The sequence below is a fragment of the Xenopus laevis genome, chromosome 4S (genome assembly GCF_017654675.1).
Source record: "Xenopus laevis strain J_2021 chromosome 4S, Xenopus_laevis_v10.1, whole genome shotgun sequence".
Classification (NCBI taxonomy): Eukaryota; Metazoa; Chordata; class Amphibia; order Anura; family Pipidae; genus Xenopus; species Xenopus laevis.
Window position 1 is genome coordinate 98251975 of NC_054378.1, and position 27603 is coordinate 98279577.

The window sequence follows — 27603 nt, forward strand, 5'->3', positions numbered from 1 at the left end:
GGCCGAACCCCAGACTCCTAGAAAGATTCGGCCGAATCCGACTTTGCATATTCAAATTAGGGGTGGGAAGGGGAAAACATTTTTTACTTCCTTGTTTTGTGGCAAAAAGTCACTAGATTAAACTCCCCGCCCCTAATTTTCATATGCAAATTCAGTTCGGCCAGACAGAAGGATTCGACCAAATCCGAATCCTGCTGAAAAAGGCCGAATTCTGGATTCGGTGCATCCCTAGTAGAAACTGGTTTGCCACAGATGACACCATAATAAAATGGAAGTACCTTAGTATGGGTATTACTTTCATTATAATTAAAGGGGTGGTTCAACTTTAATTTAACTTTTAGTATGTTATAGAATGGCAAATGCTAAGCAACTTTTCAATAGTCTTCATTATTTATTTTGTATAGCTTTTTAATTATTTGCCTTCTTCTTCTGATTCTTTCCAGCTTTCAAATGGGAGTCACTGACCCCATCTAAAAACAAATGCTTTGTAAGGCTACACATTTATTGTCATTGCTACATTTTATTACTCATCTGTTTTTTATGCAGGCCTTCTCCTATCCATATTCCAGTCTCTCATTTAAATCACTGCGGAGTTTCTAGGGTAATTTGGACCATAGCAACCAGATTGCTGAAATTGCAAAATGGAGAGCTGCTGAATAATTTGAAAACCAAAAATAATAAAAAAAGAAAACCAATTGCAAATTTCTCTGAATACCACTTTCTATATCATACTAAAAGTTAACTTAATGTTGAACAACCCCTTTAAGAAGTGCCAACATATCCTGCAAGACTGTACAATAGGTAGATCCCTTGGCTGTCCTGTTTTCCTGGCCCAGACTGGAATTTAAAAGAGGCCCTGGCACCTCACCACCAGCCCACTAAAGAGTCACTATTTATGGCATCCATCACTGTGTCTGTCACAAAGTGCCGGGAGGCACCACTGTGTCTGTAATGAAATGCTCAGGGGAGGGGGCACAACTGACTGTTATGGAATGCTTGTGGGCCACCACCACATCTGTCGTTAAATGTTTAGGGGGCACCCTAAATGTTTGGAGGCTACAGTGTGTCTGGAAATGCTTGGGGCCACCGTTTGTCATGAAATGTGGGGGCCAAAGTATTCCCTTTTTTTCCAACATTGTTAAAAGGGTTTTCTTTTAATGTTTATTTGAATTAAAGGAGAACAAAATCATTTATATGAGTGTGTACCCATGGAGAGTACTGTCTCTTGAGCTATTGCACCTCCCAATACTGCTGCATTTGCTTGTGTTTCAAAGTAGCATAGTAGTACCTCATGGATAATGGGCACCACTTATTCTTTCTTTTCTAGAGATTACATTAGGTGCATACACAGTTAAACTTGATCTGGCCATGGCTTCAACTATGCATGCTCTGTGCCACCAATAACTTGAAAGAGAAAATGAAGTGGCCTGAGATGGCATCCACCAACCCTCCTGCGCTGTTCTGCTTATATAGAACAGGTAAGTCAAATCAGTAGTATTTGGTGTGGGGGGTGCAGTAATGTGATTCACAAGTTGGGAAAAAAGGCCTCTTGATGGGTGCTAACTTTAATAAATGACTTCCTTTGTCTTGTAATTAGTAAGCAACCTTATTTTGTGACTTTTTTTTATAACCCCCCCCCCCCAACCATGCACAGCAACAACCGAGGAGGAGCAAGATTGACAAGCCACGGAGTGGAGCAGGAGGCGTGCACAGGATTCAAGGGCCCAGACTAAGGGTAGGCAGACAGCAAAGATACATGCCTAGTGCCCCCCCCCCTTTGTGCTGTAAGCACGTGCCTCTTGTAAAATAAATCAGCAGAAAAGAAAATGGGGAGATACTTGGGAATTTATTTAGATATTTGCTGCTAAAATGCTGTAATTGCATTGGGCTAGTAAAGAATCCCAAAACATTAAGAGGCATATTTATCAAAGAGTGAAGTTAGGGATCACCACAGTCCACTAGAGTGAAATTCTGCCTCTCTCCAGTCATTTCTATGGGATTTTTAAAGGCATATTTAGCAATTAGTGAAAGTTCGGGCCTTTGATAAGTATGCCTTTAAAAATCCCATAGAAATGAATGGACAGTGGTAGAATTTCACGCTAGTGGACTGTGGTGATCCCTAACTTCTTAATAATAATAATAACTATGCCCAAATGTATACAGAGCTGTTAACTCCCTCAGCCTTCAGTCTGCCCCTCCTCTATGCCTTAGGCATTGCAGCGGGGCAGACAATTACTTTCACTTTCCATTCAGCACATCCTAGAGGTCACACCTCTCCCCATATTTCCCGTTCTCTTCATCGTTTAATTGTGTAGCCAGGGCATGTGGATGGACATCAGGTCCCCCATTCTGGTGCACAAACAAGATTCTGAGATGATACAAGGCTTGACTTAATAACAGTGTCCACACAGGCTCCTGCCTGCTTGCTTTCATTTTGAATTTCCAGACTGAAGGAAACAAGATTCAAATAATTTATACAGCGTAATTAAAGTTCATTTTGCTTGACTAATGTGATAAAATAGGATAGTTTGACTTACGTTTTCAAGGAAGTGATACAAGATGTGACACAGTATATGGAACAAGTGTTTACCACTTATTACCCTTAACAAATGATAGTGTTCTGTATCGTCAAAGGACAAACAATTATATGTATAAATCTCTGTTTACAAAAAGAAAAAAGAAAGTTGTTGTCATCAATAATGAAGTATTAGCATTGGCAAAAGAATGCAACTATTTCACAGTGGATGGTGACAATGTCTGTTAATGTACTTGTAGGTCAGGAGTGCCCAAACTTTACTAATGCGAGGTCTGCTTTTAGTGATGTTGTCCCATTAAGATCTACATACATAAAAGCATTGTTAGCATTCTGTTCCATGGAAAATATTACTTAAATATTGATTTGTAATAAAATGTGTATTGTTATATTTAACAAACAATTATTTCTTATGTAACCTTAACAAAAATATCTGAATGAAAAGCATGAAATAGGAGGGTGATATAGACAAGCTGATTGACAGTGCCTTGAGATCTACTGATCACCAGCTAAATGTCTACTGTAGATCCCAATCTAACTTTTGGGCACCCCTAATGTAGGTCATCTCAGCTACAATAGTAGTATATTTATTATGAAAAAAGTATTACAAATGACATTTTAAACAATACTAATGTCTGTTTCCTTGGTTGAGTTTTATGTCAGAATAATATAATAAACAGCTATACAAAGCTCAAATATGTCAATATACATTAACAAAGATAAGACGATTCATAAAGAAGTGTCTGTTAAAAAACTGCCTTGTCACAAGCACTGCATTGTGCTGAGAGTATAAAAGCAACATTTCCTTCTGCCTTCTACTTACTGTACATCCACTAGAGGGCTGTGGGGAACAGAGAATTCCCAGTCTCCTGCTTTGTATAGCGTGAAAGTTTTCACCTGCTCGTTTTACAAACGGGAAGTATTACCTCCTAAAACCAGGTGTTCTGCATTATCTCTTGAAATGGACAACTTCAGATCTAGAAACCAAGAAGAGCACTTAAACTAACATTATTTTCAACATTTCAACTAGGAATTTCCTATGGAATCTCCAATGTGCAAAGCTGCACAACTGAACCATATACTGTACTGTATTCTTTGCGGGATTGCTTGGATCAAAGTATAAGCAAAAAAAAAAATACAATGGAAGAAGACAGAAAACTTTGATTAACCTTCTTTAAGGTTCTATTTTATGAGACACCTGTACTGAAAGAGGCAATATCAAAGTTGTAAACAGATTTATGGATATGTTACTGTATGCACACAAATTACACGTATCAATCATCTTATAATTTTTATAGTGTCAATATCTCCTCTTTAACCATTAACAAATAAAGCACAAAGTGAATGTGCACAAAACCAAGTGTGACTCAGCTACAACTTTTTCTAATAGAATTCAATTGCAGAAATACATTGTAGATTAAAGGAAAATGATACCCCCAAAGAATGTAGAGCAAAAATTGTTGTGCGCATAAAAAATTAAAGTGCACATAAAAAATTGTAGCACGTAAAACATTTTTGATGCCCATTGACTTCAATGTGTATCGCAAACTAAAAACCAAAAATTTTTTTCAGTTAATCATTAATTAGGATCACTGCAAGTCTAACATAATACATGTATTTATGATCCAGTTTAATCTCAGTAAATTGCCTCCCTTTGCATTTTTCTGCAATTTTGGCTGAAGTAGCGCAGATTTAGCTGCAGCCGAAAATTCCCTTAGGCAGAGATGACATCAAGGAACTGACTTTTTTGTGGAAAAAATGGAATAAAATGTATTGCCACAGATGGCACATAAAGTAAAGGGGAAATGGAAATGAAATTTAATACAAGCTTTTTCTCATTTAAATAAGAAACTTAATTAAATTTAATCAATGAAAAATTTGGTACTGTTTGTAAAATAAAGTTACTCTTCACTATCCTCCTCTTAGCGATCTGTCCTTAAAGGAGAAGCAAACCCTAAAGTTCAAAAACTCCTACCCCCCTACCCTTCATAGACCCCCCTCCTTCTACCCCCAGCCTAGCTGCTTCCCCCGGGCAAATGCCCCTAAGTCTTTTCTTACCCCTCGGTGCAGATTCTGTCTAGCGGAGTTCACAGGCGCCATCTTCTTCTCAGAAAATTGCTCCAACTGCGCATGTGCCGATACAGCACTTACTTTCCAAATATTACTATTTGGGAAATAAGTGCCGTATCGGCGCATGCGCAGTTGGAGCAATTTTCTGCTTTGCCGAAGTGCCGGGAGAAGACCCGAAGATTACCAAAGTGGCTGAAGATGGCGCCCGTGAATTTCGCTGGACAGAATCTACAGAGGTGAACTTTGGTGATGTTACATGAGGAGAAAATTCACACCTTAATAAGTATGCCCCGTATAGGTCCACATCCCAGCTAATCAACAATTTAATTAGATGCATGGTTCAACTTGTTTGTGTGCAGCATGCATTTAATCAAATTGGTAATTAGCCATGGAAACGTTGGATTTAGGGCTCTCACACACGGCCATTTTTCTGCGCTCCTTCTTCCGTTCAGCCACAGGGGAGCGCAGTAGTAGACACACTCAATTATTGTGAAAGGGGCTGTACTCACACAGACGCATGTCTGCACGAACGCAGGTGAAATGCAACAAGCTGTGTCCCACCTGCGTTTGGCACTTACATGCATCTGTGTGAGTACAGCCCCCTTCACAATAATTGAGTGCGTCTACTACTGCACTCCCCTGCAGCTGAACAGAAGAAAGTGCAATGCAGGGGAACGCAGAAAAAAACGGCTGTGTGTAAGAGCCCTTAAAGTGTTTAGTTTAAAATGGGTGAAGTTGCATCCCTAAAGGCAACAATCTAAACATCGGCATATTATTCTGCACCAATAAGCAAAGTAGAAAGTGTATGTGCTGAGACTCAGCTCCAATTTCTAATAGAATTCTAATAGCATTTATTGAAGTATCATGGATTAAAACTGGCTTTAGGCAGAGACATATTTTAGGAGGTTGTAAGGTGCTTATATAGTGCAACCAAATATGAAATAATTGTATTTTTCCATCAAAGAATCCAGCCACTGTTGTTTATGTTTTTTGGGAATGTAATTTTGCTGGATCCTTTTTAAAGTGGAAAGAAGATGGATAGAATAGATAGATAGAATAAAATTAGCATTTAGACAATTGTTTAATGTTTTTTGGTGTAAATGGATATTGAATTCCAATTAGCCCCTCATTTAACATCACATCTGTGGTCACAGCTGATAAATGTCTCAAAGTTCTAGGTGTAGTCTCTCACTTCCATTCTTGGTTCTTCCATTTTTATGTCCCTTGATTGAAAAACTGATCTTCTCTCAGTATGTGTCCAATGTATAAGATGTGCTTGAAATATGCTTGAATCATATATGGTAAAGGTGGCACATTAAACCTCAATTAATACAATTCTTATATAGTCCCAATATAAAAGGAATAATTTAGCTCTAGCCAGTTTACTATAATGATAATAGTTTTATTTACATTTTTAATGATTTTTTAGAACATTTATGGTATGGACATCAAAATTATGGGAAGATCCCTTATCTGGAAAACCCCAGGTCCTGAGCATTCTGGATAACATGTCCTATACCTGCAGCTGATTTGATGCTGTGGGTAACTGCATTTATATAAAGTAGGAACTGTGTTTGTAAATTAGCCACAGCTTGTCCCTAGATATTATTATTATTATTATTTTTTTGCAGTTGTGCACTTGTGCAGTATGTAAAAAAAATCATACTACTCACTAGTACTTGTGACTTAACTTTCTGACAAATACTACATTAAATTGTATGTGGGATGGGGGGGAGTTTGCTTTTAAAGTCAGTGAACGTGTGCTTTTAATGCCATTTCTAGTGTGGCCTCTGCAACATTCAGTTATAATGCAGAGTGAGAAGCAGGAAGAGATGGAAATGAGAAGGGAAAGTGAATTGTACTGATTGTGGTCACTGCGTAAAGTGCTGACAGTGCTACTGGAAATATAGCAAAGCTTCGAATGTTTGGTGCTTGTGAAATTCAACAGTGCAGGTTAGCACAGCTCTGATGAAATATTAGAAAAGGACGACTTCTAGAAAAGCACAGAGCTACAGTCAGAAATAAGATGGTACATATTCTTTTTGAAGTGTGCAGTATTTAGTTTTAATCAGTTTGGTTTGATAATTGTATCTGAATGCAACTTTCATTAGGGTTTTATAAAGGATTCCAAGGAACTGGTGATTAGCATTTAAGGCATTTTTATCAAAATAAATATGTATAAATAGAATTTTTTTGTACCATGGCAATCGGTCGTTAAGTTGATGGGACAGGTTCAAAGATTTATATAGGCTACTGAGAAGATCTTTGCATGTATTGCCTATCAGACAATATCAATGGGTGTTGTCTGACATGACATTTGCACAATTGCTGTCTGTCAATGACCAGAACATCATCTGATTTGTTATTTTAATCTGAATAGTTAATGGTAGATCGCTAGACTGAAATGAATGAGCGTTAGTCTCACAATAATAAAATCTGCACATCTATGGCTAGCTTTAGCAGGAAACATGCAGAATGCTTCTGATCCCTTCCCATAATCAATGCCACTTGTCATAACCATAGGGTTATTCCAGTTCTGAAACAGTTATCCACTTTCACATTTACACTTGTCATAGAGTCTTTCCCGAGCAGGGTAATACAGACAAACTTGTATGTCGGTCATTATTCCAAGGGTTCTAACTTATGCTACCACAGAGTGACGGACTTCAGAGAAATAGTATTTATTCTTGTCTGTGAATTCACTACAAGAGGTCAGCTGGGGTTTTGACTACTTCCCATAGTGATGTGAGGGGTGTGATGAGACACCACATTTGTGCAAGGTCAGCTCCATATGGGATGGGAGCAAATGCACTATTGTATTTAGTTTTTTACTTTACATATGGTAGTATGGAATTATATATATTATATGGATTAATTATATGGAATTATATATATTATATGGATTAATTGTATGGAATTAATTTTATGGAAATTTGGTGGCACCAACCACTGGGTCCTATAATATATATAGTAATAAGAATAAATCATATGCAAGGTAACTCACTCAAAGTGTTTATTGGTGCAAAACAATTATAGGAAGCAACAGCAGCAAGGCATTATATTATATAATATTCAACATACCACACAGCAGTGTCATACCACATCAGCCTCTTCACTCCCTCCTGACACGTTTTGCGCTATTGGGTGCTTCATAATCGTCTGATGCACCCACTGGCATGAAACGTGTGGCTGACATGTGGTATGCTAACAGAGGGATGACATTGCTATGTGGTACATTATTATATCATATAATGCCTTTTTGCTGTTGTTTGCTGTAATCTAAATAATTGTACTACTAATAAAAACTGGAGCCTGGAACATATATGTGAATATATACACGTATACTAATTACATATGCCTTGCACAGTAGGCACTGTACTGTAATGTATGAGACTATGAGGAGTTGACGTATCCCATGTATAAAGCAAAGTCCCAGATCTCTCTTGCACGTCGCTGACCTGCCCTTGCTGATTTTCCCTCTGTTGCCTGCCAGATGTGCTTCCAGCTGGAACGGCCAGGGGAAAAGTCACTTAGTTCCCTACTAATTTTCCATTTAATATTTTTCTTTCCTTCGTGAAATTAGTGAAGAAGTTTATAGCAGCAGAATGTTGAATCCAGTAGTTCTTGAGTTAAAAGCATAAATAAGTGCATAAGTAAAAAGCTGTTATTGAAGTGCTGCAGCTAGCTATTTTGGTGCCCCAGTTAAGGTTATAACGTGATCTGAGACATGATGCAATTTGTGGTTAAATGCATATAAATGGTGAAAGAAACAGCTGTTCCAAACACACTAGCCATACAAATACTGTAAATGCTGTATATTTCTTCATGAGACATTCCAATGGATATGGCGTATCACAATATTTCATCATAAAATCAGAGAAAACGTTACCTATTACCTATTATCACACAAACATTGCTCCCCCTGGTATTTGTTGCATGGGTGTGGGCAAAATATATATTTTGTGTGACTTTTTGTAAACCCTATTTAATGCAGAAGTGTTCCTTCAAACACTTCAACAAGAACTTGAACATATTCATGATGAATTTACTCCTTAAAGAATTTTGAAAAGGAGCAGCATCTTCTCAGGGTGGATTAATCTTTCGGTTTTTGACAAATGATTTATGTTCTCTATAAACACTTTTTTTTAGGGGTTGGCCATTTAGCTAACAAACACTTCTTCTCCCTGATTAACTCTATACATTTTTGCCTGCTTCCATCCCCAAAGTGTGCTTACCTATTCACTCGCACACAGCCTGTGATTTTATATTCTCCCACACCTCCCAGCCCCTGCTTACCTATGCCCAAATCCATGTACTTACCCGCAATAACCTCCTGTAATCAGAATCCTATATGTAAATGTAATTGTCACTACTTAGTAATTAGAAATGTGTCATATTTTAATATTTAATATAAATAAATAGGGGTGTTCACCTTTACATTAACTTTGATTATGATGAAGTATGACATGTCAGATTTCAAAATTGAATATAACAAAATCTGTTTGGTCTTTTGAAAAATGGACTTCAGTGCATAATTCTGCTGGAGCAGCACTTTTAATTGATGTGTTTTGAAAAAATGTTTTTCATGACAGTATCCCTTTAACAATCTTTAAATAGTATCATAACTCCAACCCCTTGGTGCACCAGATGGTGCCTGAAGTTACTAGGATAAGTCCATCCATAGTTACATGGGTTACACTGACAATAAGTCCATTGTGTTCAATTCAAAAAAAGTAAAAAATTAAACAGTCCAATAGTTTACCTGTTAAAAGAATATAGTTGCATACTTTAGACACTGCACATGGCCTATCAAAGTAAAAAGTAGTAGATAAAAACATAAGGACACTGCAACTCAATGTCTGCCTATGGTAAACCTCACTTGTTACTACTTTGCTTACTCTTCTTTTATATAGAAAAATGTCTACACTTACGTTTTTAGTGTTCACATTCTATATTCTATTTCTGTAACCTGCATAAAACAAAGATACATTAAAGGTTTATTACAAGAAACATTTGTAACTTATTTTATCATTAAACCCCTTTGGTTGCATTGTATCTAACCACCTTATCCATTTGTTTTCTTTTTGTAACAGCAGCTTAACTCTATCTCCACCTCTGGGGGGTGGTTCAACTTTATCAAGAACTCTCCATCTCAGTTGGGAAATATGTGTAAGGCCCGAGGGCCCCGAGGTAGTAAGGACCAAGGAGGAGGTAACAAAGTCCGAGTTCGCAGTACAGAAGGAGTAGGCAATAGAATAGTCGTAAACAGGCAGTAGAATCAGTTCAGGCAGACGAGGTTCAAAGACGAGAGTTCAGGCAAGGTCGGTACACAAGATAATCAATGATAAACACACCCAGGAATCAGCAAGCAAAAACCTATAATTGGGCATTGAGGAGACTCTGAAGCTGCTTTAAATAGGCCTGGGTTTGGCGCCAATTTTGGACGCGCTGACGTCATGACACCGACGCACTGACGCCAGCGTCCTGACGCCGGCGTCCGTTCCGACGCCGGCGACCAATCCGAGGGCGAAAAGACGCTGATGTCATAGTGCTGCGACCAGCAGGATCCAGGAGGCCGCCATCTTGGACGCCATCTTGGCCGCCATCTTGGAGAAGACAATCGGTTTCCATTACAGTACCCCCCTCCTTAGGGGGGGGCCTCAGGACCACCTGGGCTGGAAGGGAACTGTCGATGAAACCTTTGGACCAAGAGAGGAGCATGGACATCGGAGCTTCTTACCCACGAGCACTCCTCAGGACCGAATCCCTTCCATTCAATGAGGTACTGCAGGGCGCCTCTAGAAATCCGAGAGTCCAAAATCTTCTTTACTTCGAACTCTTGATGGCCATCTACAATGACAGGAACTGGGGAAGAAGAAGAAGAAGAAACTGCAGGTTTAAGCAAAGAAACGTGGAAAGCATTGGGGATCCGCATCTCAGGAGGAAGTTGCAACCGCACAGCCACAGGATTGATGATCTCGGTGATAGGGAAGGGACCAATAAACTTGGGACCAAGTTTAGGTGAAGGAACTTTGAGGCGAATATTGCGAGTAGACAGCCAGACCTTGTCACCAGGAACATACAGAGGGGAAGAAACTCTCCTCTTGTCAGCAAACTTTTTCTGTGCAAGGGAACTCTTCTCTAAGTTGACAATAGTAGCCTGCCAGATGGCCGACATGTGGCTAGCTTGATCGTTGGCGGCAGGAACATTTGTGAGCAGAAGATCTTGAGGAAAAGCCAAGGGGTTAAGACCATAAACACAAAAAAAGGAGACTTTTCAGAAGAAGAGTGCAAGGCATTGTTATGTGCAAATTCGGCCCAAGGAAGGAGGTCAGCCCAATCATCCTGACACAGGGATACATGACATCGGAGGAACTGTTCAAGAGCCTGGTTAACCCTTTCTGCCGCTCCATTAGACTGGGGATGATATGAAGAAGAAAACTGAAGGGAAATGTTAAGGGCTTTACAAAGAGACCTCCAAAACTTAGAAATAAATTGGGACCCACGGTCAGAGACAATCTCAGCAGGAAAACCATGGAGACGAAAAATATGTTTAATGAATAAAGAAGAAAGTTCTGGAGCTGAAGGAAGTTTCCGAAGAGGAATAAAGTGTGCCATCTTACTAAATCTGTCAATCACCACCCAGATTACAGTGTAGCCGGAGGAAGCAGGAAGATCCACGATGAAATCCATTGCCAAATGGGTCCAAGGGCGGGAAGGAACAGGCAAAGGTAAAAGTAGGCCTTTGGGAGGAGAATGTCCAGATTTGGATACAGCACAAGTGGAGCAGGAGGAAACAAAGTCTTTAACAACCTTTCTTAAAGAAGGCCACCAGACGAGACGAGATAAAAGTTCAGTCGTTTTTTTAATTCCAGGATGACCGGCCTGCTTCGAGCTGTGAGATTGGACCAGAATGGAATGACGAAACTCAGGAGGAACAAAGGCTACGCCTACAGGAGTTTCCACAGGAGCAGAAGCTTGAATAGACAAAAGATGAGAAGCAAGGGAAGGAAACAGGGCGGCAATGATCTTTGTAGGAGGCACAATGGATTCTGGGTCTTCAGAGATGGGGTTTTGGGGGGTAAAACTTTGGGAAAGAGCATCCGCTTTCTTGTTTCTTGAACCAGGACGAAAAGTTAAGATGAAGTTAAAACGTGAGAAGAACAGTGCCCATCTGGCTTGTCGGGGATTGAGGCGTTTAAGGGTCTGGATATACTCTAGGTTTTTGTGGTCGGTGAAGATGGATACGGGGACCGATGACCCTTCAAGTAAGTGTCTCCACTCTTCTAGAGCAAGTTTGACAGCCAGCAACTCACGGTTCCCCACGTCATAATTTCTTTCGGAGGAGGAAAACTTCTTGGAAAAGAAGGCACACGGATGCAGTTTACCATCAGAAGAGGATCTTTGAGATAATATTGCTCCTGCTCCAATATCCGAGGCATCTACTTCGATGAAGAAAGGTTGGAGAGGTTCAGGGTGCCTAAGGATTGGGGCAGACGAAAAGGATTCTTTAAGAGTCTTGAAAGCTTCCAAGGCTAGTGGAGACCAATGCTGAGGTTTACCCCCTTTACGTATAAGAGCAAGAATTGGAGCAATCTTTGACGAAAAACCTTTAATGAATTGTCTATAATAGTTAGCAAAGCCGATGAATCTTTGGACAGCCTTGACACTGGTGGGAAGAGGCCAATCTTGAATTGCCGAAACCTTGGCTGGATCCATCTTGAAGCCTTGTTGGGAAATGATGTATCCTAGGAAAGAAATGGTTGATACTTCAAAGGAACATTTCTCCAACTTGGCAAACAGATTGTTCTTTCGTAGACGGGAAAGAACTTCTTGAACCTGATGACGATGTTCTTGAAGGTTTTTGGAAAAAATAAGAATATCGTCCAAATAAACGACCACATATTGCCCCAACAAATCCCGGAAGATATCATTAACGAATTCTTGAAAGACCGCAGGAGCATTGCAAAGGCCGAAGGGCATAACCAATAATGCCCGTCACGTGTATTGAATGCGGTCTTCCATTCGTCTCCTTCTCTGATCCGGATAAGATTGTATGCCCCACGCAGATCTAGTTTGGTGAAGAGGCTTGCACCCTTGAGCTGGTCGAACAATTCAGAGATGAGAGGAAGAGGGTAACGATTTTTCACCGTAATTTTGTTTAAACCCCTGTAGTCAATGCAGGGCCGCAAACCGCCGTCTTTCTTTTCCACAAAGAAGAATCCAGCCCCGGCCGGAGAGGAAGATGGACGAATGAACCCCCTTTGGAGGTTTTCCTGGATGTATTCCTTCATAGCAGAAGTTTCGGAAGGGGAAAGTGGGTAGGTGCGGCCCCTAGGGGGCATGGATCCAGGAAGCAGTTCAATAGGACAGTCATAGGAACGATGAGGAGGTAATGTTTCAGCAGACTTCTTGTTGAAAACATCTGAGAAGGCTTGGTAAACTGGAGGTAAAGAAGAATTCGGGGTCACAGAAGAAACTTTAATAAGAGATTTGACAGGCAGACAGTTCTGTTGACAAAAAGGACTCCAGCGGAAGATCTGAGCAGAAGACCAATCAATGACTGGATTGTGGATACTCAGCCAGGGCAGACCAAGTACAATGGGAGTTGAAGGGCAGTCAATTAAGAGAAAAGACAGTCTTTCTAGATGCATCGTTCCCACAGTGAGAGAAAGTTCCAGGGTAGACTGTGAAATAATAGCAGAAGATAAAGGACGATTATCAATGGCAAGAACTCGAAGGGGAACAGCCAAGGGTTGGAGAGGAATGGAATGTTTTCCGGCAAAATCCTTGTCCATGAAATTCCCTGCTGCACCAGAGTCGAGGAAAGCTTGGGAAGAAATCTTTTGGGTTCCAAACCGGATCTGTACAGGAAGAAGGAAACGTAGAGTAGAAGAATGGGGAGAAGGACCAATTCCACCCAGGTAAGTCTCCCCAAACATACCTAGGTGTTGGCGTTTCCCGGCTTCACAGGGCATTCATAGGCGAAGTGGGCCTTTCCCCCACAATAAAGGCAAAGACCAGCAGCCCTTCTCCGAAGTTTCTCCTGTTCGGAAAGGCGAGCCCGTCATATCTGCATCGGTTCTTCAGCCGCAGGAGAAGAAGTTGCAGGAGCCGCAGGAGAAGAAGGAGAGGGTGGGGAAGGAGCCAAACGGGAAAGAAATGGTCTCTGAAAGCGAGGAGCCAGTACTGGTTGAAATCTCTGGAATTTCCTTGCCCGCTCTCGATCAACTTGATGCTCCCTCTGCCGGGTATCCACCTTCACTGCCAAGGCAACGAGATCTTCCCAGAGTGGAGGCATTTCACGGGACACCAGATCGTCCTTAATGCGCATTGCCAGCCCATTATAGAAGGCAGCATGATAGCTATCGTTGTTCCACGAAGTCTCAGCCACTAGGGTACGGAACTCGATGGCATACTCAGGAACTGTACGAGTGCCTTGCTGTAACTGGAACAAGCGAGCAGAAACTGAAGCAGATCGACCTGGGGCGTCGAACACCGTGCGAAGGTCACGGATGAAGGCCTTGGCATCGTCAATGACCGGATCCTCCTTCTCCCAGAGAGGAGAAGCCCACTCCAGAGCTTTCCCTTGCTGGCGGGTGATGATATAGCCCACCTTCGCTCGCTCCGAGACAAACTGACCTGGAAGCAGGGTGAACTGGATCTCACACTGATTGATGAAACCACGGCATGATTCCGGATCACCGCTGTACAGAGGAGGTGCAGGGATGCGAGGTTCGGAAATCTGGAGTGGAGTAGCTGGAACCGGCGGACGAACTGGAGCCACTGGAGACAAGGCAGACAATTTCTCCAGGATTGCTTCTAGTGCCTGGCCGAAGTGGGTTTGCTGGGCTTCGTAGGTCTGCATGCGGGAAGCCAAACCACAAACGGCTCTGCCGACATCTGTAGGGACATGAGGCTCCTCAGTAGGGTCCATGGCCCAATTATAATGTAAGGCCCGAGGGCCCCGAGGTAGTAAGGACCAAGGAGGAGGTAACAAAGTCCGAGTTCGCAGTACAGAAGGAGTAGGCAATAGAATAGTCGTAAACAGGCAGTAGAATCAGTTCAGGCAGACGAGGTTCAAAGACGAGAGTTCAGGCAAGGTCGGTACACAAGATAATCAATGATAAACACACCCAGGAATCAGCAAGCAAAAACCTATAATTGGCCATTGAGGAGACTCTGAAGCTGCTTTAAATAGGCCTGGGTTTGGCGCCAATTTTGGACGCGCTGACGTCATGACGCGGACGCGGACGCACTGACGCCAGCGTCCTGACGCCGACGCACATTCTGACGCCAGCGTCCGTTCCGACGCCGGCGACCAATCCGAGGACGAAAAGATGCTGATGTCATAGTGCTGCGACCAGCAGGATCCAGGAGGCCGCCATCTTGGACGCTATCTTGGCCGCCATCTTGGAGAAGACAATCGGTTTCCATTACAATATGTTGCTTAGCTTCAAAGAAGTGTTTACCTAGTAGAGATTTATTATTTCTGGGTTAAAAATTCCTTATATAGCTTTTATGTTCACCTATACGGACCCTTACAGATTTAGTAGTCTGCCCCATGTATGCATATCCACACGGGCATTTAATTAGGTATACTACAGTAGTGCTTTCGCAGGTAGCATGTGTTCTCACTGGTATATTAAAACATTTGACGGAATGGCTTACTTGTTCACCTTTTATAATGGAGTTACACAGTCCACAGTTTAGGCAAGGGAAAGTCCCCATTTTGGGTTTGCTCAGAAATGTAGTTGCCTTTCTTTTAGCTTTGATATCAGAACTGCACAGGTTATCTTTTAGTGACCTGCCTCTTTTATAAGAAAAGAGAGGATTTTCTTTGAACAAATGTCCATACATTACATCATCAAGCCAATATTTTTTGATTACACCTTGAATTTTTTTGCTCCAGTGATCAAAAGTGGATACAAATGGTATACGTTTATTTCTCTTTTTATCTGTGTTAACTAATCTCTTGCAATTTGTTCCACTTGTATTGCAGTAGATTGGATCTCACTTTTTCTTATAACCTTTTCGAATAAACCGGTCAATTAGGTCAGTAGCTGCTTCCTTGTAACCTTTACTATCGCTAGTTAGTCTCCTAGCTCTAGGGAACTGGCCCTTTGGGTTACCTTTTTTAGATGGTGGAAGCTATCTGCCCTTAATAGGTTGTTTCTATCCATGGGCTCACGATACATGTTGGTTATTAGCTTCCCTTTATAAAGTTCCTTAGAGCTAGGAGACTAACTAGTGATAGTAAAGATTACAAGGAAGCAGCCTATAATTCATTACATTCTGTGGGACTGGGTTGCACTTCCTCACTGCCCTATTCCACCTGCACCCACCACCCCTACTGCACCCTAGGTAGCTGCCTACACCTAGATCTGGCCCTGCTCAGCGCATAGACACAGCGGAGTGAAAATGTATAATTTAGTGTTTTCATGCTGAAATTGGCTGTTATAGGAGAAGCCAGCTGACATTTAATGCCAGTGATGGACAGGATTTGGGTTAAATAAATAGACATTATACACAGATACACACATATATTCACACAATGATAATATAATTCATATTATATGAGATTTATGTAATAAAGAAATAATCACCAATATCAACTAATCAGGAAGTAGAATTTACAGGCAAGCTGTTTAACTGCAAACATCTTATTGGTTTCAATAGGAAACTGCACCTGGGCAAACTGTGCCTTGTAATTCTTCTTTTTTTTTTTGGCATACTTTATACAATGTGATGTTGCATGCCCATCATTTGCCATCATGGGGTGTAACCACAATAATCTGTGAGATGAATTGCCCCACTATTTATCAAATTGGGTGTGGGTGCTTGACAGTCCTGTACTGTAGAGTTAATTTATTTATGGGGTGCAAATTTAATGAGGAATTTGGAAAGTGCATATTTTACTCAAAATGGTCACGTCAAAAAGGTCAGAATGGCTGTGCACCAATGTGTGTCTGATAGAAGTGTTCCAAGTAAGTATGCATTAAGGCCAATGGCAGATGGGTCAATATCTGGGTCAAATTGCTGGGTGTATAAACGCCAGTTCTCTATCTTCCACCATCTGATTGTGTGTACATTGACAAACATAGGAACAACCTAATCAGGCTCAACACACACATGTGGATTTTAAAGCAGAAAGGGGCATATTTATCAATATTTTTTATTTTAGTGGGTTTAGAGGTCTTTGAAACCACTAATAAACTTTCTCTAAAACGAAAGCCATGGAATGTATTATAAGATCCAAACTTAAAAAGGACAAACCAAAAAAAGAAAAGTTATTTTTATTTATTATTTTATGTTGTTCAGATTTATCTCGACTTAATTATATCTTTTTTTGGTGGTCCAGTTGAGGAAATGTGAAAAAGATACTTGAAAGGAAAAAATTCGGAGGGTTTACTTTCCCTTTAATCTTGCTAATTGTGTTTGTTTTTCAATTTTGACTCTGTTATAAATTTAAAAATCCTGTTGGATTAAGGACTGCTTTAGTTCGTTGATATGGTCCTCACAGACACGGAACTAGAGGGGGGCAGGTCCTGGCGCAGGACGCGCAGCCGGGCCCCCCACCCCCCTCCGTAAACCCGGAACTGCCCAGGATATGCGCGGCGCGCAGACTGCCGGGGGGCCCTGAGGGCTCGCACCCCCTGCTCCCCTGGTAGTTCCGCCCCTGGGTCCTCAGTTTGACCGCCTGTATTCTCCTCGTTGTGCTAGGGCCCTACGATAGGATTATCAGGGAGAGATCCGCTCATTTGGCACGGCCACAAAATCAGCGACTCTCTTTATGTATGGCTATGATTAGCGGGGGGGAGGTTTGTATGGGGCAGTGGGGTGATTGGGAGCATTTGGCAACAGGGGGGTTTTGCAAACAACTGATGGTGGACTGACTGGCTGATCCTCTGCCTGTCAGCACACACACATTCAGAATGCGGAAAGCAGCAGATTGGCAAAATGATGGCAAAAAATGTTTTTCCTCCATTCACAATGGCTGTGCCTTAGTCACCTGCACAATTTGGGATATGGAAAAATCCCCTCATCAGGTCTTTGTGTTGATTTCTAATAAAAGTAAACTCCTGAATTAGGTCACCTCTAACATGTAGTTTGTTTATAGCAAACAAGCCCAGTTTGCCTACATTTCATTCCTAATTTAACCTGTCCATTGCCTGTATTAATAAGGAGGCCTGTCATGTTCTCCTGTGTCCTTGTATTACAAAATTACAAAAATACAGTATCTGGTGTACTCGAACCTTCTCCTTCCATGTTTCTTTCTTGACATCCCACCAATCACTGTCCTTACTTGGTCAGTTAGTACATTAACCTAGAAAATGTCATTGGCAACGGTAGCAATTCAAAATCTACATATCAACTTATATCAGTTAGCTTTTATTAAAGGGCACCTGTCCCATAAATACTTTACCCTTCTACAGCTGACTGAGAGAGTGCACTTTGGATGGGGGAAACAACAGTGCCAGTTACAGGGCTTGTTCAACTTCCAAACAGTTTTTTTGACATCGCCAGAAATAAAGACTTTTTTTTTTTTATTGCTTTCGCTTTCCATGTTTTATTTCTGTCCATTTTTCAAAAACTGAAGCTAAATATTCCTGTCTCTGGTGTTTCAGTCTGGCGACTCAGTAATCTAAATGCAGATTCTGAACAGTTACAATTTGCTACATTAGTTGCTACATTTCTCAGCAAAATATGTGAAATATTCACAACTATTGTATCAATTATCACAGCTGCCTTTAATGAAACGCAATAATGGCTTGCACCAAAAAAAAAAAAAAAAACAATAAGAAAACACCAGAGCTGGTATACAAAACTGCAATCACTTATGTCACTGTGGAATTTTAACACCAAAAGTGTTGTCAATTTCTACCCATAGGTAGAAACCTATGTAAACAGATGCAGTGGTATCAGGTTATTTAGAAGATCTCAGGCAAGAGATGATTATGTAATAAAGCTTCAATTTTTAATCTACTATTTTTTCTGGTCTGATCAATTACATGAGTTTGCCAGTGTGCTCGGCACGCTTCTATATTTTGAAATGTACCAGGTCCTTTGTCATTGCAATATACATAATTAGTGCATATTTCTTGGTGCAGTGCTTTCAGCATTCACTTTTGTTTGTAGCTGCTGTTAATCTCCCTGGTGTGTATGAGGTTTTCAAAATCAGTTCTTTCATGCATAAAAAACATTATACTGTATGTAAATATTATGAATTTATATGTATTCAGAGCCATTTATTTTATCACAGAAGTGGAAATACACACACATTTATGCGCTGGCATTTTGTGCAAATCTTTTGGAAAATTTGAATTCAAAACTTGGATTTAAATTATTTTTTGTTCATCTGAGTACCAAACGATGGGACTTATCTGTTTTGTGAGTCAATATTTAACCCAACCTATTTTAGGTTCCTTGCTTCGTATTGTATTTTTGTGTCTGGTTTGCTTCGGGGTTTTTTGGAAATGTACCCACAGGGATAAATATTAATTTCTAAATGTGTTTGCATTGCCGTTGTCAGAGTGATATCTAAACACGTGTCCAATTGCCTAGGTAAACATAACTGGGACATGTATGAATGCAATACTGGAAAGATTTTCTTATGCAAATAGTTTGGCCTTTATTCATATGCTTTACCAGCACCCAAAACAATCTGTGTTCCTACAAATCTGACTGAGCTGGGGCATAACTGTGGGGCGATTTCAGGGGGCTGAGCCTGAAATCAGTTTATGGAAAAACCATCTTGATGGGAAATTAGGCTGAGATTTGGGTGGCAATTTGTCTGAGGTCCTAGCTATACTTAGCTCATTCTATATTACAAACTATGTTACAAGCTAAATCTGGGCCCCAGGGCCGCCATTAGAAATCACGGGGCCCCGTACAACACAATTTTCCCTCCCAGCCCCCCTTCAGGTTAAAAAAAAAAATTGGTGACCAGGGCACCCCTATAAGTGAAAATAAAATTGCGCCCGGGCCCCCCATGAAAGTTTTTTGAAAATCATTGGTGGTCAGGGCAACAAGTTAAAAAGAAACATTTGGGCCCCAGAGTATATTTTTTTAAAAACAAACATTAGTGGCATGGGCCTATAGAGTTATTAAAATAATACATTGGTGGCCAGGGGTTAACACACTTTGGTAACACACATTGGTGTTCAGTAGAACTGAAGTCGTGGCTTCAGGACTTCAAGTTCGGCTTCTTTCGTGACTTTGGGTCTTTTCGCGGCTTCAGAACTTCAAGTTTGGCTTCTTTCGTGACTTCAGGTCTTTTCACAGCTTCAGGACTTCAAGTTTGGCTTCTTTCGTGACTTCAGGACTTTTCGCTAGTTCAGAACTTCAATTTCGGCTCCTTTCATGACTTCAGGTCTTTTAGCGGCTTCGGGACTTCAACTTTGGCTTCAACCAAAGTGTAGGGGGCCCTAAAGTGATTTTGATGTGGGGCCCAGTAAACCTCTTTTTACACTACCAGGTCTAAGGCTAGTGGCCTGCTGCTGAAATAAGCAAGCTGAAAATACTGCCTGCACCTGGAACCATTGTGTCGACTCAGGTGCAGGCACACGTGGCTGATTTTGGCGCGAGAATGCAAAAGAGTTTCTTCTCACCAAAATCAGCCACAGAGAAGAGGCTTATGCTTGCATAGATCAACCCCTCCCAGTGCATCTGTACACTCCCAAATATAAACTATGTATACCAATACCTTCACTAAGGGGCAGATTTATTTAGGGTCAAAGTGAAAATTCAAATAATTAAAAAAAAAAAATTTGTTGGTCAAAACTCTTACATTCGAATTGTAATCAAATAGAATCGAACATCACAACTTCACCTGGCAGGGCATTCCACAACCTCATTGTCCTCACTTGCAGAGATTCTTTACCAACTTGTGCAAATACTGTTGCTTACACTTTCAGCTGCCACATATTTAATGGGTTTTTAATATGACTCAGATATAATTCTTTATATGTGTTATATTGTCAAAGATAATGCACAGATAGTAGGAAAAATAATTGAAATAAACTTTTGGAAAAAAAAGATCTAAAACCATTGAATATTGGGTGTAACCTCCTCAAATGCCAGTCATTAATTGGATTTGAATCGCGGGCGGCCCTCATCTGTGGGGTTCTAGCACCCATCTGCGGGCTGACTGCTCAGTCCTAGCGCCCGCCTCCTGCAAGTGCACACGCGAGAGCACTGGGGAGCTGAACGTCCCCAGTGCTCCTCAGCAAGCGGCCGGGCGGCATGCCGCCCCTAATAATTTGCCGCCCTAGGCCCAGGCCTTTGTGGCCTCGCCACAAATCCGGGCCTGCATATAATGACAATAAGGCTGATATACTGTAAGCAGGCAACAGACTAAGGGGAAAATGTAATAAAATTCATAAAGAGCAAAACTTTGAAATAATAAATTTGGCTGTCGTAATCTAATATTCCTTGTTAGGCTTTTATTGCATTGCAAATCTTAATTGCGCATTGCACCTGCTCTGGAGTTTCATGAAATATTTTGTCGCATAAAATGGTTTGCGATTGAGAATTTTTATTACATACACTGCGAACATTTGCAAACTTTGCAAGGAAGTTGTTGATGTCTTTAATCAGTCAAATATGGAGCAAGCATGGTTGCTTACATTCGTAAGCATCTTTGCAAGTGTTATTTGCGCTAATGAAACATATTACATTCCCCTTAAAGGAACACTTTTTTCCAGTTCAGCTGGTTTCAGATTGTCGTATGCTGGTGACGTAATTACATTGCATATTGACAAGCAGTACGGCTACATTCTGCGTGTAAATTGTTTTCCACTTGACTTTTTTTTCGCAAAACTTTACTAAAACTCTTCTGAGTGGAATTGTGGGGAATGAGAAAAAACAGAAATGCATATTGGGAAAAGAAAACTACAGACTGAAAAATGTACTTTATCATGCATGCATGGTTTCATTGGCGTATTTACGTTCGACCACGCGTTTTTAAAAATGCAACGTTAAAAGGCTAAATGTGACCTTGCCCTAAAGGCAGCTGTTAGAATTGATACAATCAGTGGCGTAACTACCGGGGGAGCAGGGGGTGCGATTGGGCCAGGGCCCACACCCCCTCAGAGCCCCCCGGCAGCTTGCGCACCACTGTGTTTTTAGGCAAATGCGGCTGTATATGCAGCCGTTTCCGGGTGTACGGAGGGGGGTGGGGCCCGGCCAGGCCCGGATTTACATAGTGGGCGCCCCTAGGCCCACTGCTATTCATCGCCCCTGTCCCCTCTCCTTTATTCATGCAAATTGTCATCATCTGGACTGGAGCAATGGGGATTGGTGCACAGGAAATTTTAAAAATGATTGTATCTCCAGTGCATCACCAGTGTTTTTAACCAATGTGGGTGTGGTTGGGCAACATGCCGCCCCCCTAAAATCCTGCTGCCCTAGGCCCGGGCCTAGGTGGCCTTTCCACAAATCCGGGTCTGGGCCCGGTTGCACGTCCCGCTCCAGGGCCCGCCCCCCTCTAGTTGCGCTGCTGGATACAATAGTTGCTAATATTCCACCGATGCTGCTGAGAAATTGATCAAGTAATTGTAACCACTAAATGTAGTAAATTGTATCAGTTCAGATGCTCCTGGATCACTGAGCCACCTTTGGGAAAATGGTAACAAATAAAATATGGAAATCAACTGAAAAATTCTTTGCTTTCTGGTGAACAATCTGAAAACAGCTGAAGTGAAAAAAGTGTTTGGAAGGTGAACAACCCCTTTAAGTCTTATTCTTAATCTTAATGGGTAGTGTATAGGGTGCTCTCATGGGCTTCCCCAGATCAATATCTGGCCAAAAATCATCCAGATGTCGATCAGCTAGGTTTAAAATATCCCTTCAGATCAAGGACTGCATTAGTTGATGTGGCTATCGGTTAGACCACCCGTATAGTCACTGTTGTCACCAGTCATTGGGCCCTAGGGCCCACGATCGGATCAGCCCGATATTACCCACCTCAAGATGGGTACATCGGGGAGAGATCCTCAATGTTTAGCGACCTTGCTAAACAAGCGGATCTCTGCATGTAAGGCAACATTAACGGATACATTTATTAAGGGTGGAAGTGAAAATTCAAATTTTTTTTGGTCAAAACTCTCAAATTCGAATTGCGAATTATCCAAACTTGATAAAATTTGATTTTATTAATAAATTTTGATTGGTCGAATTTTGAGTTTATGGGAGTTTTAAAAAAAAGTCACATGAACTCAAAATTCAACCCTTGATAAATGTGCCTCTAAGGGGCAGATTTACTAAAGGGTGAAGTGAGTAACGATAGCGACGATTCACAAGTGTTACCGCTTTCAGGCACTTCCCCGATTTACTAATGGGCACATGCGTAACTTCGCTTTGGTCCTTCGCACTCTATCGCCTGACGAATTTTCGCCCTGGTGAATGGACGTTACTCCACAAATTCACCAAGATGCAGATTTTACTGAACGTTACCTTTCACCAGAATTGTCTTCGCCAGCTCAGACCAGGCGTAGCGCATTGGAGTGCATAGATCTTCCTCAATCTTCTGTTACTTACATCATATTTTTAGTGGAAAAAGTTTCCAAAAAAAATAAGGTCCCAAAAAACGCTGGCATCTTTTCCTTTTTTTTATCGTGATAGGCTGCAAAAAAAAGTCCTTGAAATTTTTTTTGGGTAACCAATTCCCCCATACATTTTCTAACATATGGAACATAAACTATACAGTGGGCTCATGTGTAGGGCATTATAACAACTCCCTGGACTTGTGTAATGTAATGTATTTGCTGCAACTTATACGTCCATTCAACTTTATAATTGCCCGCCGTATGCAAATTAGCCTGAGTTAAGATCTCTAGTGAAGTTGCGCTAGGCATAATTGAATGCTAGCGCATCTTCGCTTTGATTGCCGAAGTAATGCTAGCTAAAATTTGCCAGCGTTCGGCGCCCTGGATGCAACTTCGCATTTTAGTAAATTAGCATTGTGAATGAGTGAATTTTTGCAGCTTAGTAAATTTACCCCTAAGAGTGGGAGTTAAGGGGGCCATACACAGGCAGTTTTAAGATGCCAGTTCAGGTTCTTTAGACCAATTAGGTAGCTTATCTGTCGGCTATTTGGCTAAGATCAAGTGTAGTGCTGGGCCTTTTGGCTAGGTACACCCAGTGACGGAACTAGGTGGGAGTGGGCCCTGGTGCGGGCCGTGCAGCCGGGCCCCACCCCCCACCCTCGTCCGTGCGGCGGTGCAGCCGACTCCAGCCAGCGTGACTGCTGGGGGGCCCTGCGGGGGTGCAGGCCCTGGCCCAATTGCACCCCCTGCTCCCCTGGTAGATACACCACTGGGTACACCTTCTGTGAAAAAGGAAAAACACTTGGTCCTCAGGCTGGCAAGATCAAGGAGGAGTATCTGTTCTTATGATCCTATGTGAAGAATGGAGAAACAATTGGTCCTCTGGACTAGGCTGGCAAGCGGAAGCTTGATGAATGCTGGGTTGCTGTGCTCCCATGAGGGAGGCACCTGATTTGTTTTTGAGTCAGGGGCTATGCACATGCACCTTTGCCTAATCATGCTTCACTTCCTTTGCCCCAGCCAGAAGTTTTTTCTTTTTTCGGCCGCCAGCTGGGCCTTAACAAGGCAATCAATGGCATTGCACCCGCACACTCCAGCACCTTTTTTGTGTTTGGTTTGAGCACCCTGGATCAGTGTCATAGGGGCAAATTCTCTATGATTCGTAGTTGCGCCAGCGTCCGCTTTGCTGCACTTCACCAGGCGTATTTTCACCAGCGCAAATTCACTAAAATCCGAAGTTGGCTCAGGGGAAGCGTAAGGTTGCGAAGTTGCACTAGCGTTAATTCGCCAAGCAAAGCGAAGTTACGCTAGTGATGCTTAATTTGCATACGGCGCCAAATTGAAGTTACAATGGAGGTATATGAAGCATCACTACACAAGCCTGGGAAACCTTCAAAACAGCAAATAAATTTTTATTTTGCCCTACACATGTGCCCACTGTATGAGTTAGGAAATGTAGGGGGGAAGGAGGGTAGCCACAAAAAAAAAATTTCAATCTTTTTCAGCCTATCACCCATAAAAAAATAAAAAACGCCAGCGTTTTTTGGGACTTAGAAATTTTTTTAACTTTTTTGGAAGCAATCCCTATCTGCTCTATTGCACTTGCCTGGTCTGAGGTGGCGAAGGAAGTCTGGCGTAAAAGGTAGCGTTCAAAAAAATGCGCACGTCAGTGAATTTGCGTAGTTATGTCTGTTGCGCAAATTCGCCAGGCGTAAAGGTGCGAAGTAACACTAGCGAATTTACGCCAGCGTCCGTTAGTGAATCGGCGAATTAACGAAAATGCGATACACTAGCGTTAGGCGCTTCGTCTTTTAGTGAATTTGCCCCATAGTCCTTTGGGCTTGACCCCGGGGCCAAAACTTGCACCCTGGGAGAAGCTTCGGCAGAACCTAGGATAGACGGGACTCCCCCTAGCTTCGGCGAAGGGGAGTCCAAACGGCCCTAAACACCTTCAGGGGATGGTGGGCCCAGGTGGATCCATCCTCTCAAGTTGTCCTTCGGCCGAGCCTGGCACACTATAAAGCACATGTCTTGGTGGTGCCACCAGCAATGAGTTGGGCATAAAGGGACTGGCCAATAGCAGCAGCCTGGCCCTGTGCCTCACATACTAATGAGCTGATAGAGGGGCGCACTGACAGGGGACACACTTCCAGCCCCCAGCGACTCGTCAAATAAGAGAGCGAGACATCACAGGGGAGAGGAGGAGCGGCAGCAGCTGATAGAAGGAAGCCTGTGAGTCACACTGAGCGGAGGGTGGGAGTAGACACACACGTTGAGAGAAAGCATGGCTGGGGACAGCGAGCAGACACTGGCCAAACACTCTCCTCAGAATGGGCAGCCCTTCCTCATCGGGGTGAGCGGGGGCACGGCCAGTGGCAAGGTAAGCGCCTCGGTTATACTAACGAACTGCGGGAGAGAGCGGCGTGATGATTGGAGGCGCATGATCAGGATATGCCCATCTGCTTCTCCCACTCACCCGCTCGCTTGGCTCTATGTGTGTATGTGTGTGTTCACTGCTTGTGATTCCCGTTTCTTGCTCGTCCGGGGAGAGGTGACCGCGTGGCTCCCAGCCTCCCCCCCCCCCCTATCCCGGCTTCCATGTGTTCCGAGTCGCGCATGGACTGAGCCATCATATAGAAAAGGAGGGGGGGGGGCGATGTACAGTACTGGCTGCCGTGGAACAATGGGCAAGTATCCATTGCCTGCTGCTCTAGAACAATGGGGGGAATCCAGCTGTTCCATTGAGGAAGGCTGCGCAGCTGCTACACCACTCTTTCCACCACAGTGACCGTACCGCGACATAGGCTGTGCCCGAATTGGCCACAAGAAATTCCATCATAGCGTGTGACAGGGCTGAGCGGGACGTGGGAGGAACCACTGGAATACAGGGGGCAGCACAACGGGCAGTTATTGGGTGGAAACTTGTTTATGGTATCCACGTGTGGAGAAGTTATAGTTGAAAGAAAGCAGATTAAATATTCGGCCGTTATGCCTCCCGGTCGCTAGGGGCGCCGTTTTATGGGCAGTTGTCACATACATGTATTTATATAGAGCTGAAGGCGCCTCCAGTGGAAGAGTTTCATTCCCCGGCTTTCCAGCTGTTACCGAGGCACGGCAGGGAATGCTGGGAAGTGAAGTTGAAATGAAGTCCTACTGTGAGTCAGGGTGACGTAATGATCTCTTATTACTGCTCCACGTGTTCTGCCGCCTATAAAGGTCACATGGTACTTATAATGTAGGTCTCCTCATTATCCATGTGTTGGCAAGCCTATAGTCTCATACACCTGCTCCCCTGTCATCTGATCAATCATTAAATCAAGGGTCTAACCTATTTCCCTGCTGTGATCTTCCTGTTCATTCATTTATATAACTATGGCACCTGTGTATCTGATCAGGGTCACACAAGCTGTAATGGTGGGGCAGCCATGCTGCTTCATTCATCGAGTCTGCCGGCTTTTATTGCTCTCATACGTTTTGCGACAGTGCCTTGTGGGCTTGAATCAGTGCATTCTGTCATCTGGCTGATATTAGAGACCTCATGGGTTATTTTTTTTTTTTAAATTGGTATGTTAGCTGTATACACAGTCCTGTTATATAAATAAAGTTATACATACCATAAATGGTTTCAGTAACCCTAACCCATGGCAACCAGACTGCTTTTAGAATAACTGCATGGGATCGCTTAATTCTAATCACTGATTGGTTGCTAGATTGTGGCCGATTTGTTCCTGTATCCCTTACCAACTGCGGGGCCCAATTGGAACAACTTTGATGGGGCCCCCCAGATTTAAAGAGCCACTAACATTTTAGAGAGATATTGAGAGACCATTTACAATTGGTTTTCATTTATTATTTGTGTTTTTTTAGTTATTTTCTTTTTTTATTCAGCAGCTCTCCAGTTTGCAATTTCAGCAAACTCTGGTTGCTAGTGTCCAAATGACCCTAGCAACCATTCACTATAAGAGACAGGAATATGAATAGGAGAGGCCTGTATAGAAAGATGAGCAATAAAAACTTTCAATAACAACTGCAAAGAGTCAAAAAGACAAATGCAAATTATTTAAAAACTATAAAAAACATTTAAGACCAATTGAAAAGTTGCTTAGAATAAGCCATTCCATAAGCTGCTTGAAAGTTAACTGGAAAGTGAACCACCCCTTTAATCTGCCAGCAAAATTATTGTAAACATAAATTGCTGCATAACACTTGAAATGTCAGTAAGAGCACTGTAGATGGAGTATTGAATTAATATAACATATGGCAGTTAAATCATTTTAAAACCAGACACCGAGCACTGTAATATCAGTATAAAAATGGCTGATAAAAAAAAAAACCTTTTTTCCCCTTCCCACCCTTAATTTGCATATGCATATTATTGCAAATATATGGTTCGGTATTTGGCCTAATCTTTTGTGAAGGATTCGGGGGTTTGGCCGAACCCAAAATAGTGGT

The 27603-nt window shown here is 42.1% G+C and overlaps 1 protein-coding gene across 4 annotated transcripts in view; it reads left to right on the top strand.

Annotated features, from left to right (window-relative positions):
* The first annotated feature begins 1336 nt into the window (after positions 1–1336).
* The window catches only part of uck2.S (uridine-cytidine kinase 2 S homeolog), a 59881-nt gene continuing 33614 nt past the window's right edge, over positions 1337–27603 (top strand). The window contains exons 1-2 of one of the 4 annotated variants that reach the window (XM_018259673.2): positions 1337–1478; positions 1655–1735. Coding sequence is in view for 1 of the 4 variants with exons in the window: in XM_018259670.2 (XP_018115159.1) it covers positions 25436–25531 (96 nt within the window). In the remaining 3 variants the exon portion in view is untranslated. 4 annotated transcript variants of the gene reach the window in all.